We start from the raw sequence: 21,009 nt of genomic DNA, 5'->3' as shown, positions 1-21,009 counted from the left end.
TGATTTTCTCCAATTATTCATGACATTTCACCCATTCATATTGTGATCTGCTTTAATAGTGGAAAGAGAAAAAAAAAACCCTTGTCTCCTTGTTTATTCTTTGTTCTCAAGGAGATAAGCTGTTTATAAAGATACGTTATTTGTTATTTAAATCACTTTTACTGAAGTTGTTTATTTCCTTGTTTTCGGTTTCTAAAAATATTGCAACAATTGTAATGCTTCTTAGAGATGTCTATTCAATTCAGAAATGATTTGTACTGAAATTCTTTGCTAAATGGGCACAGGTGCTGATGTGTATAAAGTGCTAGAGTGAGTCAAAACTAATACTAAAAAAAAGATAACAGGGATATACTGTGTCAACTTTTGAAATCTGTGATTAAAAATATTTTAGGGGCACCTGGGTGGCTCAGTCAGGTAAGCACTTGACTTCGGCTTGGGTCATGATCCCAGGGTCCTGGGATCGAGCCCTGCATCAGGCTCTCTGCTCAGCAGGGAGCCTGTTTCCTCTGCTCTCTCTCTCTGCCTGCCTCTCCATCTACTTGTGATCTCTGTCTGTCAAATAAATAAATAAAATCTTAAAAAAAATAAAAATAAAAATATTTTAGACCTAAAGCCTCAGCTATTTGTAAAGGTTATTTCTATACGTCCCACTTCATAACTATTTAATAATGGTAATAATAATAATGATAGTAATTAATTGATAACACCAAAACTATAAGCAGAAAAATTACATAGTTTAAATCCAGACATCTATTTCTTAGAAAATGCCCTTTAATCTCTTTGTAGACTTTCACGATCATAATTATCATATAAAAGTAATTACATTAGAAGATAATTTATCTGGTAGTAAAGTATCAAATTAAACCTGAAAAATAGTACTTGTAAACAGAATTATATTTAAAAATTTTTTGAACAGCAGAATGGCAAACTATATCTCCTTATTCTCTCTTTGCTATGCATAAGATCACTTCCAGAAAAAATTTTGGTAATTTGATACTATAATGCTACACAGTAGTATAGCATGTTGCTCTATATTACAAGTCTTCCATGTCAATGTACAAACCCATACTATGGCTTATCCTAAGTAATCAACAGGATCGATGTGTAAAATAAAGCCAAGTAGATTTGATATTTTAAGGGATAGTTGATAATTTGCAAGAACTAAAGTTTCAAAATCCAGCTGAGTTGATTTGGACTAAAAAATGAAGCCTGGGACCAGAAATTATAGTATGTATTCCCGCTGAGTAAGCCCTGGGTACTGCAAACTTGGATCTGTGGATGCACATTTCTCCCTTTGAAGTTGATGAGAATTGCTTGGCCTAAGTGAGATACATGCTGGGAAAATTGGGTCCTTACATTTGGTGTGTATAGACATTAGAGGTCTCATGACGCTTTCCTTATCTGTTCCCTTCGTTTTCTGCACACAGTCTTGCTTTTGGCAGAAGATAACTCAACTTCGGAATAAACCCTTCTTGAATAAGATATGTCCCATGACTAAAAGGTATTTAGGTTTCATCATCTAGAGAGTCTAGATTAAGAACTTCTCTGTTGTTGGGGAGCCTGGGTGACTCAGTTGGTTAAGCACCTGACTTGATTTCAGCTCGGGTAGTTATCTCTGGGTTGTGAGACTGAGCCCTATGTTCAGGCTCTGCACTCAGTTCAGGGTCTGCTTGTCCCTCTCCCTTTGCCCTTTCCCCTGTTCTCTCTCTATCTTTTCTTATTTTTTATTTTTTAAAAAGATTTTTATTTATTTATTTGACAGAGAGAGACACAGCGAGAGAGGGAACACTAGCAGGGGGAGTGGGAGAGGGAGAAGCAGGCTTCCCGCTGAGCAGAGAGCTTGACGCTGGGTTCAGTCCCAGGACCCTGGCATCATGACTTGAGCTGAGGGTAGATGCTTAACAACTGAACCACCCAGGCACTCTTCTCTATCTTTTTTTTTTTTTTTTTTAAGATTTTATTTATTTATTTGACAAAGAGAGAGAGACCACAAGTAGGGGGAGCAGCAGGCAGTGGGAGAGGGAAAAGCAGGCTCTCCTCGGAGCAGGGAGCCTAGCAGAACTCCATCCCAGGACCCTGGGATCATGGCCTGAGCTGAAGGCAGATACTTAACAACTGAGCCATCCAGGCGCCCCTCCCCTGCTCTCTTTATATCTCTTTCCAATAAATAAGTAAATAAAATCCTTAAAAAAAAACAAAACATTACATTATTTAATAAAAAAAAAACACTTCTCTGTTGTCAGTAAAGTTGGATAAATAAAACTGACCTCGATTTAAAACTTAACCAGGTAATCTCTCCAAGATGTCCGGTTGAAAACAAAACAAAACCCAGCTGATTCTTTTGAGGTGTAGGCCAAAATGTGGCCAATTTTGAGACTAATTAGTACAAGTACTAATACTGATTTGAACAAATGAGTTCATACAGTTTTATGATCACATCTTTGAGTTTCAAAGACTGGTCGCATTTTTGGCCAACTTAAGTTCCTCTGAATAAGCAGGCTATAGAACTGAAAAATATTCAGTCTGTTTGAATGCCTGGATGCATTGCATCCACCAACTCACCAACCAACAAAACTAGATTATTTTGACCATCACTGAGTGTCAATCAAAATTCTACGCAGCATGATCTGTTTTTTGTTTATATATAGGTCTGACTTAAGGGCTATTTGAAGAACTATCTCATTGAATAGACAAGGTATTAGCCCCTATTATTACTAAACTAACTTCAAAAAGGAATAGTACCTGTGTCATTGTGGGTAAGTCATTTTTTTCTCATTAAGTCTGGATATCCATTTATATGAAGTTTTTTTTCTTGTAATGATGAATACTGAGCATGTATGCTGTATTAAATCTGGAACATCCTTGGAGTCGCTCTGGAAGTATTCAACTTCAAATTTTTTTGGTAAATTTGTGATTATTTTTATCAAGATGATTTTTTTTTCTAATTACAGAAAGTACCAGAACACACTTAGGAAATAAAGAAAAGGGGGTAGGGAGTTGGAGATAGGATCAGTTCTCCAGTTTTTCCAAAATGAGATATATATATAAAGGTTCATGAAAACAAATGAGATATTTGGTAAATCACTCATGACATGTTTTCTGAATCTAAATCATTTGACTGATATGAGAAAATGTTAAGTTAGATAGGAGCTAAAGCTTGATTTTCTAAAGGCTTATAATAAAGAAATTGAATTAAATTCTGTCGACAGTAAAAAGGCATTGCAAATTTAGAATCTGTGATGGGATGTGGTGAGATAGGTCATATTTTTGGAAACAAATCTGACAGCAGGCTGGAGTGGAGGAAAGAGTTGTAGCCAGTGCATTTAGCCTTGGAAAGACAGGAGGAAGACCCAGTGATAAAAGGTGGATTTAAGCCTTATTAAAATGACAGGATTCAGGTGTATCTGGTGAAAGATTGGATGTGAGTGATGAGGAACAGAAACTAGTTGAAGGTGGTGGTCAGATTGCACATTCGCATGTGGAGTTTGGGAAGATTAGAATTGGTTAGGGATCACTGCTCTTTTAAAAAGAAAGATGGCAGAGAGGGCATGTGGAGAAATTATATAAGGAAAGCTTCAACTCCTCCTTCAAAGGTTGGGTAAAGAATATTTAAGGAGGAAAAAAATAGATAAATATAGACGTCAAGTCACCGGACTTGACTTTCAAATATTTTGTCTTTGGGTAGTCTCTACTCACAGGTTAAACAATGTTTCAGTAAAGAACAAAAATGATAACTTTTGTTGTAAAGTCAGCAAATATATAATTCTTACTTATCAGAAGGAATGGACTGCTTGCAACAAAATTTATACTTCATGTTAATTCATGTTACTGAAGTAGGTATATCTTGTTTAGAAGTTTCCATAGGCAATAAGGCACTTAACCATATTTAATTAGTGTGTGGAAATTAAGTAACTTAAATTATATTTTTGGTTCAGAATCTTTAAATACATACATTGGAATTTAAAAGCTGGATATTTGATTCTATTTAACTCTACACAATGAGTTGTTACAGTTTTAAATCATTCCTTATGTGTCTTTGAGTGAATCATATTGTTTCTTGTAGTTCTGAAGTATTTCTTTATTAAATTAGAAGAATCTATAATTATGAGGTCCTCTAGTTATGAGGAGTCATGTGTAATGACAAGTCAATGAATAAATAAGTGGAAAATAAATACTCTTTGGTTGTATTCCACTTCTGTGATACCAAGTTTGATGGTGTTTTTAATCTTTAAAATGGGCCACCTGGGTGGCTCATTTTGTTAAGCATCTGACTCTTGATTTCAGCTCAGGGTCATGAGATCAAGCCCTACCTTGGGCTCCACATTCAGCTGGGATCTGCTTGAGATTCTCTCTTTCTCTCCTTCTGCCCCTCCTCCTGCTTGCACACACTCTCTCTCTGTCTAAAATAAATGGGTAAGTCTTGAAAAATAAAATGGGCTTAAAATATTAGGAATATAACTGATTTCATGAAACAAGTTATTTGCTTTTTTTGTAGAGACAAAAACAATACATTTTGTATTTTTACTAAGACTTCTCATTCAGTCATTCAACAAACCTTATCTACTAACCTAGGTGCTATCCTAAACCTTGGGGATACAGCAGTGAGCAAAACAGACATAAATCCCTGTCCACATGGAGCTTAAATTCTGGGAAGAGCAGATAATCAACTAATAAATTAGTAAACATATGTATTATGCCATTATGGTAACTCGTGGAGAAAATAAGTCTGGGAGGGAGGAAAAGGAGTGCTGGGTGAGACAATTTTATATAGGTAGCCAGGGAAGGCCTTAATGCCTTAACTGAGAAGATATAAGGAATTATGAACATGTGGAAGTGAACTAAGTAGATCTCTTGGAGGAGAGCATTCCAGGCAGAAGGCATAAGAAATGCAAAAGCTCTGGGGTGGTAAGCAGACTTGTGAGTCCCAGGAACAGCAAGAAAGCCAATGTAGAATGACTGAGGGAAGATAAGGAAGAGTGGCATGAGATGAGATCACAAAGCCAGTTGGGGGCCAAGTCATGAGGCCTTGTAGGATGTTTTAATAATTGAGTGACTGGGGAAGGCATAGTGGATGTTAAACACAGAAATGGCATGATTCAATTTAACATTTTATTTTATTTTTTATTTTTATTTTTTTAAGGATTTTATTTATTTATTTGACAGACAGAGATCACAAGTAGGCAGAGAGGCAGGCAGAGAGAGAGGAAGGCAAGTAGGCTCCCTGCCAAGCAGAGAGCCTGATGTGGGGCTCGATCCCAGGACCCTGGGATCATGACCTGAGCCAAAGGCAGGCGCCCAACTGACTGAGCCATGCAGGCATCCCTTATTTTAGATTTTGATCTTATCCCCTTTCAGTTTCTGTTTACAAGTATATTTTATTAACCCTTTGTGTATATACGTTATCTCATTTAATTCTCACAAAACCTCTGGAAGGTAGTTAGGATAGACATTATCTTAATTTTATAGATGAGGAGAACAAAGGCAGAGGTTAATTTAGTGACAAAATCAGAACCCAAATATACCTGACTTCTGTCATAGTATGTTTTCTATTAACCAAACCACTTTCTTTCCCATTTCATTCATTACTTTATTTGTCCTTCTCTGGATACTTTCAGTTTGGTTTTGTCCTTGAGATTAGATGCCAGAACTACTTGGCCTTTTCTCTAGGGAGGTTTTTTAAAAATAAGGATAAGATAATGTTTTCTGATTTGCTTCTATTACTTTTTCTGATAATGTTAAAAAATTACTTTCAGAGTTATTTTTGCTTTTTCATTTGTTTTAGCAATTGAAGGAAATGCAGGAACACAGGATTGATGTTTTAATAAAATGGTTTATAATGGCTACTAAATTAGTCTTCTAGTCATAATGAATTCTCTTGAATACAGCAAATGTAATCTAAGTTACCTCATACTGGTACGCAATGAAGTTCATTTGCCATGTTTCTGTTCACTTGCACAGCCATGTGAAAATTTCTTGTAGATGATCCTGCCAATTTGTCATTATATTGTCTTTGAATGCTGTTTCACTTCCTAATTGTTAAGTTGTTGGAATCGCTAATAAAAAGTAATTTCATTGATCAATGCAAGCACTTATTTTCCCAAAGCAAACAAAATGACACATAGATAATTTCTGAAAGTCCTGAGTGTGATAAATATGTAAGTCAAGGAAGAATAGTTCAACCTTTCCAAAGGTTTTTCACAGAGTGTCATACCTCAGTTTAATAACAATAAATGAAATAAAGAAACATTCACTATAGCACGGAGGAATAGTCATGTCAGACAATAGAATCAAAGATGGAAAACGACTAGTGTAAATTGACTTATTTTGAAAGATACAATCAAAATAACTTTTCATAAATTGACAGTAGAGTCTCCAAATTATACTGTGATATGCTCTCTTTTTCCTGTTTCTTTGGAATTTTCTACGGTGGACGAACTGTTTAACTTCCCGGAATTCTTTCTAGGGTAGTTGTTTTAGTTTTCACTCAACTGGATTGTGGCTTTGTCCTTCTTATAATTCAGACTCAGCAGGGAGCCTGCTACCTCCTCTCTGTCTCTCTGACTGCCTCTCTGACTACTTGTAATCTCTCTCTGTCAAATAAATAAATAAAATCCTAAAAAAATAAAATAAAATCAAAGCTTCCAGAAGTCCTTCCTGATTCCCCAAAGTGCTCTCCTTTCATTGATTCCACAACATCTGGTAGAATCTTTTGTTGCTTTTTTCATCCCTCATCCTGGATTGCCAGCATCTTCTGGACACCAGTTTGTATTCTCAATGCACTTATGCTAAATCAAATATTTTTTTGTTTAATCAAATTAGGGCATCCACTTAGGATTTCGTTTTTGGATACACTATCCCATGGCCACTCCATCTACCAATTGTCCATCTTGGGCCATTGGCTTTCCCATGACAGTTATAAATACTTTAAAAATATTTGAGTGCATACCATATTGAAAGTGATTTATGCTTTTGAAATATAGAAAGTAAAAGTGGAAGGAGCACATTTCAGGTACTCTGCCAAAGATGAGTTGGGCGCTGGAGGCAAAAAATTAGGGCTACCATTTAAGGAGTGTGACCAGGTAACATCAATATTTCCTTAAAATATGAGTGCCCAGTGGGTCACCCACATTTTATTTAGGTCTCGAAATCTCGGTCAAGTATTTAAACTGAGAGGACTCAGGGGTTACGTGACTACACATCATAATCACGTTCCAAATCCCTGAAACGTTTTGGGATCCTTTGCCGGGAATTTGGGCCGGCGCTGGGCGCAGGATTGTCCTCCCCACGCCCCCCAAGCCCATCCTTCGCGGGCTCCCCTCCGCCCACGGCGCTGCCGCACTGCATGCTGGGAGTCGTAGTTCCGCCTGGAGGCGCCCGGAAGGACGAAAGGGCCTCGGAGTCTAGCCGGGCCTCGGAGTTTAGCCAGCCCTCTCTCTAGTAGAGGTCCCGTCCTTCGTCTGGCTCCCTTCCGTTCTCTGGGGGTAGCCTGTTGTGAGCACGCCTTTATTTGTCTGTGCCACCGTTTCTGTTTTGGGTTTCAATAAAGTTTTCCTCTTCCCTTGTACAGATCTCAAGATGGCGGCCTCCTGGTCGCCCTTGGTTACCCTGCGCTTAGTGCAGAGCCGGCTGAGAGGGAGATGTATTGGGTGCGGGGCCCGGGCTGCTGCTCTCGTCCCTCCGGCCACCGCCCCTGGAAACACCTTTTGGAAAGGTCAGTGACTGTGCCATGAGTAGGCCGAGCCCACTGCAAATGACCGGGGAAGCCTCGGGTCAGTTACCCTCCCTACTCTGTTTTCGCCCAGTTGCCTACTGGTTTCACGATTTTTGGAGCTAGGGGCCCTTGGAGAGAGGAGTTTCAGCCTCTCTTGAACTGTCTGGCTGCTGATGAAGGAGCCCTGAGTACTGAGGAAGCTGACCCAGGACTGCTTTCATTTTGGGGTCAGAGGTCCACTAAGAGTTTGTTCCCTTCAGTCAGTTAGAGTTAACACCTGCTGAGCCCAGTTGTGGGAGTGCCTGGCTGAAGGGATGCAGCTGTGGGATAGGGGACTGGGGGCCCTTATAGTTCGCCTTCCCTGCTCTCCAGAATGGTGATCCTGCAAGGCATCTAAAAGCCAAACCTCGAACTTCTGCCGGCCAAGCTGGTTCTCGGGGGCTCTGGGAATGCAGGTGTGCAAGTATTCTCAGATTGAGGAATCAGTTCCTGTTCTTTTCAGGTTACTAGAGGCTTCAGTGGGGCGTATTTTGTCACTAGGCTTGCTCCCCTCATTCATTCAAATCGTTACGTGTTCATGAGTGAATGGTCATATGCTGTGAGTAACTAAGTCTTCAGCAGTGCTGATTTTGCTGCTGTATTCACATAGTCCCATTAAACTGCGGGATACCCAAAAGCAAGGACCAAGTGTCTTGTTTCCTCAGCACTTGGCGCAGTGTTTGGCGCCTGACCCTTAAGGTCTATTTCCTGAATGAGTGAATGATGTTATTCTTATTGTCTTTTCCAAGCATACTTATGTTTTCTTTTTTCTTAACTCCAGCACCCCTTCTCATTGGCTTATGTGGCTAAAACCCTATCAGTCTTTAATTATTACCATCAATAGAGTTGAAGTTAATACTAGAACTCTGATTAAGTCACCTTAGATTTCTCTGCAAAGTTTAGCATAATTCACTTACTATATAATGGGATATTTTTGGTATCATAAGGGTTGGGTCATAATATAAACTTTATTTTTTTTAAATTTGTGAAACAGGTAATAAAAGCAAATGATACAAGAAAAAATATGGTAAAATGTTCCGCCCCTATCCCTTAGTAGTTTTCCTCCCTAGAGGCAACCTCTAATATTAGTTTCTTATGTATTCTTCGGGACATTCTCTGTATGAACAAATATGTATGTATATAAGTAAGTGTCTGTATTTTAAAAAGTGGTAATATACATATCCTCCTGTACCTTTCTTTTATTTTTTGTTTAGTATATCTTAGAAATCGTTACATATCAATAGATATAGAACTGCCTTATTTTATTTTATTTTTTAAAATTAATTCATTTGACAGCATAAGCAGGGGGTGTGGCAAGCGGGAGGAGAAGCAGGCTCTACACACAGCTGGGAGTCCGATGTGGGGCTCCATCCCAGGACCCCAGGATCGTGACCTGAGCCGAAGGCAGTTGCTTAACAGACAGAGCTACCCAGGCACTCCTAGAACTGCCTCATTTTATCTATTTTTTTATTTAACTTTTAAAAAAATGTTTTTTATTTATTTGACACAGAGAGAGAGACAGTGAGAGAGGGAATAGAAAGAAGCAGGGGGAATGGGAGAGGGAGAAACAGGCTTCCCACCGAGCAGGAAGCCTGATGCGAGGCTTGATCCCAGGACCCTGGGATCATGACCTGAGCTAAAGGCAGACGCCCAACTACTGAGCCACCCAGGTGCCTCATAGAACTGCCTTATTTTAAATGGTTAAAATAGAATTCTATTCAATGCACGTACCATAATTTATGAAAATTTAAGATTTAAGGAACGTCATCATAATAACATAAGATTTACTGAATGCTTATTCTGTGCCATGCAGTATGCTAAGTGCTTTCTACACACTTTATCTTATTTAATTCTTATTATCCTCATTTTGGGGATGATGGATCCAAGGTTGCAGAAGTTATATAGCTAGTGAAATGTCAGAACTGTTGGCTTCAAGTAAAGGCTATACTTGGATTTACATCTGACCATAAAGGCTTTGCTATTAACCTGTACTCATATTTTTAAAAAATTAAATCAAGATATTATTGTTTTCAGAATTATCTCTTAGAATTTCAGAACTCACCAGAAACCAAAGGGTTAATGGGACTAATTGCGGCTGCAACTTTTCCTATAGACCTTTCTCATTTGCCTTTAAATTTCCCTCCTACTTCAGAGATGTGGATTTGAGGCTTGTTCTCCCATCTTCTCATTTGCCTGCCTCTCCAGTAAACCCTTTTCCTGCTGCCTACTGGATTCTCAGTGATTGTCTTTGCTGCACATTGGGCAGCCAAACTTGGGTTTTGTTACAGATTTGGCAAGCTAGCCAGGAGTTCTTTGCCTGCCTGTGGGTGGTTTGTTGGCCCCTAGTTGGTGATGGGGGCCTGGTGACAAGTCCAAGCAGCTGCCCAGGTTCTTTGCCCTAGGGACTGTCCCTGGGGCCCCACCCCAACTGGGTACCTTTGACTTTCAGCACCTCATTTAACCTTTGTGGCAGGGAAACGTTTCCTTGGATTCAGTTTGGACAGATGTCTCTTGGTGAGTAGTGTTTCATGGGTGATGGCATGTGAGTTTATTTCTTCCTTCTGTTTGGTTTGGCTCTCAGCTTTCTTCCTCCCATTCAGTTGCCTTCAAACAATGGGTTTTGGTTCTCTTAGCCTCCTTTTCTTAAGAAAAGGCTTGGCTAGGGAGCCATTTGGTTCAGTCTGTGGAGCCCCAACTTTTGGGGAGGAACCATGTTCACAGAGGTACTCTGGGCTTCATTTTGTTGTTGTTGTTGCTAAAGCTTTTGGTATTTTAGAATAAAACAAGCTGTGTTCTAATTGGAAAATGGGAAATGACAATTTCATCTCCACATGCAGCCCTTTGGCCTGTATTCTCCAAAACTGGGCAGTCCTTTTTGGCAACACTGCTTGGCTGCGTCCATTAATTATAATACCATCTTGCAATTAGATTTGTGTTGTAAAAGGGGGATATTTAGTATATGTGCTGCCGAAGCGAGCACTAAAAGGGGGATATTTAGAAATTGGACCTTTAAGATTTTGTTTGCATCTTGTGTATTTGTGTGTCCTTGTATGTTGTAAATGTGAGATATTTTCTCTACCTCTGGATTTTTTTTTTTTTTTAAGATTTTATTTATTTGACAGAGAGAGATCACAAGTAAGCAGAAAGGTAGGCAGAGAGGGAGGGGGAAGCAGGCTCCCTGCTGAGCAGAAAGCCTGATGTGGGGCCCGATCCCAGGACCCTGAGATCATGACCTGAGCTGAAGGCAGAGGTCTAACCCACTGAGCCACCCAGGTGCCCCCCTCTGGATGTTTTTGCTAAAATTAATTTTGTGGAAGAGCCTTATTTAGTTGGTTCGAAGGCAAGCACTTGTAAGAATTGGGCATTCTAAAACTGAGAAAGATGGAATCTAACCCAGCTGTTTTTTAAGTTCACATGATCTTGGAAAATATTCAGTATTAAGGCTAATTCAAGGTTATTGGTTTAAATAAAAGGGACACGTCTTTAGAATTGTCCGCATTAAATGTAAAGGTTTTATTCTGCCTGTCTTTACTGAAAGTCAAATAAACTCATGTTATCACCATTGCAAAATTTGTTAGAATTTTGTTAAGAACTTTGTCTTATTAAGTTTTATGGGCGATCTAAGAACAAATAAACAGATGTAAGTACTTTTAACAGATGTAATTAAGACTACTAGAAATAATAAGGGAAACAACTCTATATGCCAGGAAAGTGAGCCTGGTTACCTAAAGAGGACAAAATCTGAATGTGAAAAGTAAAATTGTGAGATGTTGTGAGAAGTAAAGTTTTAGAAGTTTTGTGAGAAGGGAATTTTTGGAAAGGAATTTTGTGGGGATTAGTATTTAAGAAGTTTGTTAGTGATTAACACTGGAAAAAGAGAAGGGAGCATAAAAGAACAAGAGTAGGCAGAAGTTGAGCAGTTGATATATCAGCAGAAGCCTTAACGGATTCTCTTGAGGAGTTCCAAAAGTTGGTTATCCTTCAGAACCATCCTAAATTGAGACAAAAGAGCTGGACTTTTGTAACAGTGATTGGACATGACCACTTGGGAAGAGGGCGTACCCTTGGGAAGGCAACTAGCTGTCTTCAGTCAAGACAATCCTGAAGGTGTCGAGGAGGACACCATCCTCAACAGTTGAGGACTGTTGGGAGCATTCCTACAGCTGAGAGTCCTTCGTTCCTAATGGAGATCTGTTTATGGATGGGAGCAGTTTTATGGATCGAAGACAATGAAGAGCTGGATGCAGTGGTGACCATCAACTATTGTCCATTGCTGAGGACACCAGAAATTGGACTGATTGCTCAAGGGAACAATGGGCAGATTAAGCTGCCAGTTTGGCAAAGACTCCAAAAACCTTTTGTAATGACTTTAGTGCCAGACATGGGTTTAACTAAATATCAACCCAGTTTTCCTGGGAGGACCTCAAAAGAGCAAGAAATAAGAATTTTTTAAAAATTTTCTTTCTTTCTTTCTTTTTTTTTTTAAGGAACGGGAATTTGGACACCATATTGGCACTAAAGCCTGTTGGAACTAAAATGAATCCTTATCCCAGAACATCTTATGGAAGAAATGATTAATCATATTCTCCAAAGCATCTATTATGGTTAAAATACTACTCTTTTTTTTTTTTTAAGATTTTATTTATTTGACAGAGATCACAAGTAGGCAGAGAAGCAGGCAGAGAGAGAGAGGAAGAAGCAGCCTTCCTGCTAAGCAGAGAGCCTGATGCGGGGCTCGATCCCAGGACCCCAGGATCATGACCTGAGCCGAAAGCAGAGGCTTTAAACCACTGAGCCACCCAGGCACCCCAAGATACTATTCTTAAGTGGATCCATAAGTATATTGCGGGTTCCAGTTTTCAGAGCACCATTAAAAAATGTGACATTTGTACTAAAAACCATTCTAAAACTGGCCCCCACCAGTTCTAAAAGGTATACAATTTAGAGTTACCAAACCTGGAGAAAATCAGCAGGTAGACTTTACTATTATGCCAAAAACAACAGGTAATTTTCAATATTTCTTAATCTTTGTAGACACCTTTACAAATTGTGTTGAAGCTTTTCCATGCTGTTCAGAGGAGACCTTAGAAATTGTCAAAAACACTTAAAAAAAAGATTTATGTATTTGAAAGAAATTGAGGGATTGAGAAAATAAGTGGGAGGAGGGGCAAAGGGAGAAGCAGATTTCCTGCGGAGCAGGGGACCCAACGTTGCAGGATGCCATCCCAGGACCCTGGGATCATGACCTGAGCCAAACAAAGGCAGACGCTTAACTGACTGAGACATCTAGGCGCCTTGTCAAAAACACTTTTAAGTAAGATTATTGCCAGGTTTGGATGGTCACTAACAATTCAGAGCAATAATGGAGTGGTGTCTGTGGCAAAAATCATACAAGTAGTGGTCGGTGCCTTGGCCATTCAGTGGAAATTACATGCTTTCCGGAGAAGCCAACCAATTGGAAAAACAGAAAAAAATGAACTTTGGCACAAATATGCCAAGAAACCAACTTAACTTGAGAAGAAGCCTTGCTGGCTTCTCTGCTTTGGGTAAGAGTGGCCCCTGGAAGAAGGCTTGGTTTAGGCCCTTATGAGATGTTATATGGAAGACTCTACACTCTTCATGACTTAGGAGTTCCTGATGAGGCTTATGTAAGGGGATTGAATACTACTGGCTATGTTCGCTGTGTAAGTTTGCTTCTAGCAGGTTGTTGTGCCCTTACACTGCCTGAATCCTGGAGACTTGATGTTATTAAGGACCTGGAAGAAAAAGCACTGGGAGGGCCAGCTCCATCCTCATTAGACAGGATCTTATGAAGTACTGGTGACCACCCATTCTTCAGTGAAACTAAAGAGAATTAAGCCATGGATTCATTACATTCGAATTACAAGAGTCCACAGGTTCCCTATACCCTGTCACAAGGAGAACAGCAAAAAGAGCCCTGCTTGGACTGGGAAGCCTTTGATGGACCTGAAAATACTTTTTAGGGGAGCTGGTCTGAAGAAATCCGTAAGTACTACAAGCTAGTTGGTTACAACAAATCTCTCCTAAGGTCTTGATAAAATATAGTACAAGAACTAATAGCCAAAGTACACACATCTTGGTAATGTAGGATGTTGGGTTTCAACCTGGAGCTTAAGCATATGTCTAGATAGCTGCAGAAAGGTTCCGTTCCTCTAACCCTGATTTTTACTCCCGTGTCAGCAGGAAGTAACTAGGATGGTCATCGTCCCAATTCTCTCAAGAACGAGGAATTATCAAAAGTGGGGATTGAAACCAGTAACCAAAGGGTTAATGGGACTAATTGCAGTCGTAGACTAAAAAGTGCAGCAGCAACGTTATACCCAGACCTTTTTTCCTTTGCCTTTAAATTTCCTTCTCTCCTCCTCTCGAGAGGTGGTTTTGAGGCTTGCTGTCCTGTCTCCTTGTTTGGCTCCATCTTTAATAAACCCTTTCGTTGCTACATACTTGGTACCTCAGTGGTGGTCTTTGCTGGGCATTGGACAGGTGAACACATGGGTTGTTATAATACTGCCTCCTATACTCAAAATCTAGCCAGTTTTGGGGTTAGAGATTTAATGAAAATACAGTTAAGGTAGAGGTTGATTTAATTGTAACTAAAGGTACTCCCTCCCTCTCTTTAAATAAAAAAAATTTAAGTTGAAATTCTTTTCGGTATTTAGAGTTCAATTTTAAAATGGGCCTTGTATCCCTCAATTTTGGGTGGGTAGTATTTACTGTTTACATTTATATTTGCATTTTTTTCATCTTTTCAAGTCTACTCTTTACTACAATGTAATGTGAGGGAAGCATTGACTTAATGTTAAACGGAAGAAGTATATAGACCAAGGAAAGGAATGAGGGGAAAGGAAGAGCATGTTCATTGTTTTTATCTCTCATCTAAGCTTTAGTGCCAGCCCTGGCTCCAAGATGTTTGGGAAGCCGAACTATGAAGAATTTAGGGGTCCTAAAAAGCTCTTCATGCAAATCAGCCTACCTGATTGCCTAACTTTAAATTCCTTAGGAAATGGAACATGATGAATTCCATTTTGGGATATGTATATTTCCATTAGTTTTTTTTTTTTTTCCCCTAAGATTTTATTTATTTCACAGAGAGAGAGAGGGAGAGAGAGAGTCCAAGCAGGGGGAGCGGCAGACAGAGGGAGAGGGAGAAACAAGCTCCCGCTGAGCTGAGTAGGGAGACTGCTTGATCCCAGGACCCTGGGATCACAACCCCAGCTGAAGTCAGATGCTTAACCGACTGAGCTACCCAGGTGCCCTTTTCCCTTTAGTTTATTAAAAATTTAAATTGAGGGGCACCTGGGTGGCTCGGTAGAGTGTCTGCCTTCAACTCAGGTCATGGTCCCCCAGGGTCCTGGGATGGAGCCCCAGTTGGGCTCCTTGCTCAGCAGGGAGCCTACTTCTCCCTCTCCCTCTGCCTGCTGCTCTGCCTGCTTGTGCGGGAAGCATGTGCTCTCTTTCTGTCAACTAGATAAAATCTTAAAAAAAAAATGCTTTAAAAAATTTGAATTGAAATTTGGTTTCATATATTTTAAGTATAGATGCTCAAATTTTATTTTATTGCCCATTTTCTTTTCGGCCCAAGTGTATCTTCATTTAACGTAATGGTTGTTCAACTTCCAAATAGTGGAGGGGAAACATTAGAGATGAGAATGGCCACGATGTGGGTGGAAACTGCCTCAAATTGGCTAATTCAGTTGAAGCCTTGTATTAAGTGTGTGTGTGTGTGTGTGTGTGTGTGTGTGTGTGTGTGTGTAGGTAGGTGTGGGTGATGGTGGTGGTAGTAGAAGTGAATGAAATTGAGTCCCAGCCCTTGAATAGCTCACAGTCTTGGAAGAGCGATGAAATGATAATAGCTAACATTTATGGAGCTCTTTCTATGTTCCACGTGATCTCCTAGCAGTTTCTTTCTCTCCCATTATTTAATCTTCATAAAAGCCCTGTAAAATACTTGTTACCTCTTATCTCATAGATGGATAAACAGGCATGGTCACCCAACTAGGATGTGAACCCAGGCACTTTTTGCTCCAGAACCACAAACTTCACCGTTGTCTTCTAGCTCCTTAATGTAACAATGGACATTGATAACCCATCATGTAAGCTCATCTTAAGTGTTGCAGGGCTGTGGAGTAAAAGCAGCTCTGCTTGGAGAGGGGAGGGTGTGGCAGCACGAGTGTAGAAGTGGGCTATAGATGGCCCTTTTACTGGATTAGGGGCCCTCAGGGAGAGCAGCTAGAGATGAAGCTGGGAAGGTGGCCTGGATCTGCTTAAAAGTCCTGTATAGTGCGTGAAGACGTCTAGGCTCAGCAGGATGCTGGTGCAGGATTTATAAGAAGAAAAGTTGTCGTATTGGTTTTAGCATGGTTATTCTTACTGCTGCCTGAAATGCAGATTGGAAATGCCTGGGTGGGGGATACTGGAAACTCGGTGGTTCTGGAGAGAGTGGTTCATAGCCTGAATTACTGCTGTGGTGAGGTGGGAAGCAGGGCAGCAAGGGAGGGGATTCAGAGACCGTTCTTCGGTAGAATTGCCAGGCTTTGGTTGAGACAAGGAAAGAGAAGAGTTAGTATCAGCTTAGGTTTCCTAGTTTGGGTAATTTGATGGCATCACCATCCATCAAGGTAAACAAATCAAACACACAAAAAGTAGGGCCTTTTAGGGAGAGCTTCCTTTTTGGATTTGTTAAATTTGAGGTGGTTATGACAGTTCTAGAGAAATAAGTTTAATTAGTTGTAGGAAATATGGGGGTCTGAGACTAAAAAAGGAAAAATGAGGTGTCAAGAGCCATGAGAATGGAAGAACTAGCCTGGGAATATTTGTAGAGAGAAAAGGAGAAAACACCGATGGTGAATCCTTGGTCAATAAAATTGACATTTTATGGGAAGAACATGACCTTGTCGAAAAGCAAGAGAGGACATAGGAAAACTAGAGGAGAAACCAAAGAGGAGAATGTTTCTAAGGTTTTCTAAAATTGAACATTAGCATATCTGATAATTCTATTTTATTTAAGCTAGCTTTTATAAATAAATTGTTTCATAGAGGCAAGGTGCTGTGAGAGCAACATCTTGTGATTTTTTTCCATAGTGTCTTTTTGTATCTCAATGTTGTATTTTTAGGTGTCTTTATTAAATGATGACTCATGTTCACCCTTGGTTCCATAACCTCTTTACTATGTATATACAGGAGATCTCGATTAGGCATTGATATGAGAACTAATGTACCTCAGCCGTATGAATTGGTATAATTCATTGTTAGTATATATTAGTGATTAAGAAAATGGACTTTGGACTTTACTACCCAATTAGATGAATACCCTTATGTGAAAGTTCATGTTTCTTGTATTTTCATTAACATCTATTATATTAGAAAAGAATGTTCATGCCTACTCCTGAGACTGATAACTTCAGGATAATATATTTTCCAATTAGTGTTTGAAAAGCATAGCACAGCTTATTCCATAGGCAAAGCTGGTGCCCTAGATGTAGTTCTAGGGACTGGAGGGGGCAGATAACAAAGAGTGGGTCTAAGAACAGAACTGATAGGAAGGAATGTAAGAGGTCCAGAAATGGGTGATTGATCTACTGTAGATTAGTACTGCTTTACACCTCAAGAGCTTCATTTTCTTTGTTTAAGAAAATCGTATTTAAATAGGGATATAACTGTTCCTTTGATTTGTCTTTTTACTGAAAGTACTGCAGAAATAGTAGGTGTTAAGACTCTAGAACCTGGAAGGTCAGCCTTGGGCCCAGTGTAGTAATATGTTCCATCTATAAATTCTCTGACAGGTGATCTAGCCTCTGCTTGAATGTATCTAGTACTTGTTTTTCTAGGTCACTCGTATTTTTCACTGACCTGTAACTAAGATTTTTTTCTAATTTCTCTCTTAAAAAACCTTTTCGATATGTCTGTTCTTCCTGCTGTGTTAGGTCTTCCTTCCCTAAGGTCCTCAACTGAGGTCCCGTTTCTGCATCTACTTTCTTGAAGGTTCTGATATTTTAATCTCCAGAATCTTTTTCATAGCTTTTGTTCACTGTCCTGTTCCTGCTCCCTTATTTCTTCTCTTCATGGACCCCACTCTTTCAAACACATCATCTATCTGTATTCTTGCCCGGGTAGCAGTTTTCAACAACTTTTAAAGCCTGAGTAGGTAATTCTTAGAATAGTGCCTTCATAGCTTCATAATGCAACTCTATCTTAAATGTAAACCATGTAGATTCCATTAAAAAATTCTTATGTGTATGAGTATATAAAAAATTGAAATGAACCTAAAAAATGTTATTTTTCTTTAGCACTTGAAAGAAGATAGATCCCTTAGATCTCATTATTAAATAGTGTATGAACAGGGTGAATATTAAAGAGTTACTCAGTATGCTAGGCCATGCCTATAATTACTTCAGAATAGCTTTATTCAGATTTTTAGGCGGTACTTTACTGATTTGTTATCATGAAATTTAAAGTACTATTTTTTTCCTTTTGTAAAGTTATACACTGGCACATTAAGATTAACCAGCTTCTAAAGGAAAAGAATGATAACCAGCAAGCATTTAGTTTTAATTTTCATAATTTTTCTATTTAAATCAAAAGCACCCTTTTAAAGCCCCTAAATCAGCCTTTTATAAATAAAGTAAATCATCTTGTGATGCATTCCTTGATGATGGCTTATGTTGTTTTTCTAAAGAAAGAGTTTAATTAAGATTTGATTTTCTTCTATTCTGCACTTTGTTTATTCATCACTGAATCAAACATAGGTCTTTAATGTCACTGGTAAGTCTAACTTTTTGGGTCATTGATGACCATTGCAGTTTTCAAAAAAACAGCTGAATATTTATATTTGGGGTATGATTAGAACATAATAGAGCATAAATGGGCTGCCTATGACCTTAGTATGGGCTTCTGTCATTGTAGGAGAACATTTCTGGTCAGTGGCCACTGTTTACAGTTTGTTAAAATCAACACAAATGTACAAATAACTCATGAATAATTGTGAACACAGTATTTGAATGGATGTTTAATAAATATGCATTAAAAATCTAATTACAGTAATGAAGTTTACAGCTGAAATTTTAATCCAGCCCTTTAGAAATATTAAATGTGCTTTTCCTGATTGTGCATTTTTCTCACAGCAGTTGGGTAAACATTTTAAACTGGAAATCTAAATTCCTTATATAATTTTGATTTCATTTAACTAAGCATGTGTTCTTTTTGGCAACAGTCTTCTTCCTCTTTGTGAAGAAGTGAACCTCCTTTTATTCCATAACTGTTACTTTGAAGAATTTTGATCAGTTCTATCTTAGGACTGATGAACATATGGGATACCAGATGAATAATAAAATGTGACCTGCAAAGACTGGATTGTGATTCTGGTTTCATTGATCGTATTGGGACAGTCATTTAATTTGTCATTTCCATTTTCTCATCTGTAGAAATGGGATTGATTATCCTAACTTTCCCCTCCCTGCAGGTCATTTACGAGGCTCAAATAAGTTATTATGTGAGAAAGTACTTTGAAAACGATAAGAATTGTTATATGAATGTGGAGCTATGCTAGGAGTAATTTAAATATTAAAATGCCAGAGTTGGTAGATTTTAGTCAGTACGTAGAAATGGAATGAATTCAACTCTATACAGAATTACTGAAGTAATTTTAACTTTGCGGTGGGGGAGGGGATTCATTAAATTAATGGCAAAGGACCCAGTCTGATTTCAGTGCTTTGAATTCTAGAAAATGCAATTTTGATTTTCTTTTTTTTCTTTAAGATTGTGCAAAGGGCCTCTGTAGGTAACCAGTGATGGTTTTTGTTCTTCTGGATTTAACTGCCTTTTCTCTGGATACTCTGAATGCCAAGAGGTTCTTTGTCATGATGTTTCAGTGAAAGCTGTGAAAGTTTGATTTATAGTATGCAAGTGATATATCTTCATTTAGTAAAAAATTGATATTGTTTTCAAAAGTAACTCAAGTATTTATGAATTATTTGCTGTGCAGAAAGATATAAAAATAATATTTTATAGAGTCAAAGAATATTAAACTGAAGAGGACCTGGGTCATGTAGTCAAACAATGTTATGTAGGCGTGTAGTTTCGGCCTTAAATGTTTCTTTCATTTTTGGATGCCCTACAGTTAGAAAAGTTTTGTGTTTTTTTTTTAAATTTGATTTACTTATTTTAAGTAATCTCTGTACCCAGCATGGGGCTTGAACTCATGACCCTGAGATTAAGAGTCTCGTGCTCTTCAGACTGAGCAGCCAGGTGCCCCTAGAAAATTCTTTAAGTAGAATGAAATTTGAGCTTTTCTTTACTTTCTTTACATTCATCTTGAAACTTTCCTCAGGCACAGCATATATAACTCTAGTCTGGATTGCACATATGACAGTTCTTTAAATATATCAAGATTGATAATAACAATTACTTATTTACTCATTTATTCATTCATTCATCATCTTTGTCCTAATTCCATTTGACAACCTTTCAAATATTTAAGACTTAGATTTGATTAATTAATTAATTAATTCCCCAAACCTTTCTTGGTGCCATCTATATGCTAGACATGGGGTGCTGGGATATTACTGTCTCTTCTCAGTGTCAGCTGCCCCTTGTCCTGTTAGTCAAGTCTCATGACATGGTTTCTAGATCCCTAGAACTACTTCCATTCTTGAGATTACAATCACTTTCTCAATGTCACTCTGAAAATATGGCCCCCATATCTCAATATATTCCTTCAGATATGTCTGGCTAGAGGAGTGTTGTAGTTACCTTTCCTGTGTCCCTGTGTCCTGTGACATTCATGTCTCACCTTAAGACTCCTAGGGCTTTTAAGATAAGATCTCTCCAATTTGTATTTGATTAATTTTTTTCTTTTTACAAATAAATATTATAAAAATAGTACATGTGCATAGTAGAAAATACAGAAGAGATAGCTATTAATTATACTTAAAAAATTAAAAAGTTGTGGGGCGCTTGCCTTTGGCTGAGGTCTTGATCCCAGGGTCATGGGATTAAGCCATGCATGGGCTCCTTGCTCCGCATGGCATCTGCTTCTCTCTCTTTCTCTGCCTCTGCCCCTTCCCCCACTCATGCTCTCTCTCTCCTAAATAAATAAATCCTTTTAAAAAAACTGAAAAGTTTTTGAGGTATGATGTTCATTTAGAAAAGTACACATGATAATTGTAAAGCCTACCGAATTTTCATAAAGAGAATAGATCTGTGTAATACAACCTAAATCAAGAAATAGAACATTTATAATG

General features: G+C 38.6%; 1 protein-coding gene across 2 annotated transcripts in view; it reads left to right on the top strand.

Moving 5' to 3' along the window:
* Positions 1 to 7,366: 7,366 nt before the first annotated feature.
* AFG1L (AFG1 like ATPase) overlaps positions 7,367 to 21,009 on the top strand; it is a 218,417-nt gene continuing 204,774 nt past the window's right edge. The window contains exon 1 of one of the 2 annotated variants that reach the window (XM_080807282.1): positions 7,367 to 7,711. In XM_080807282.1, coding sequence (XP_080663408.1) covers positions 7,576 to 7,711 — 136 coding nt within the window. In that variant the 5' untranslated portion in view covers positions 7,367 to 7,575. The remainder of the gene's footprint in view (positions 7,712 to 21,009) is intronic. The other variant, XM_080807283.1, reaches the window with a different exon arrangement.

Source organism: Martes martes, assembly GCF_963455335.1.
Source record: "Martes martes genome assembly, chromosome: 6".
In the NCBI taxonomy this organism is placed as follows: Eukaryota; Metazoa; Chordata; class Mammalia; order Carnivora; family Mustelidae; genus Martes; species Martes martes.
The sequence above is the reverse complement of the archived record's forward strand: the minus strand, read 5'-3'. Positions and strand labels throughout refer to the sequence as shown.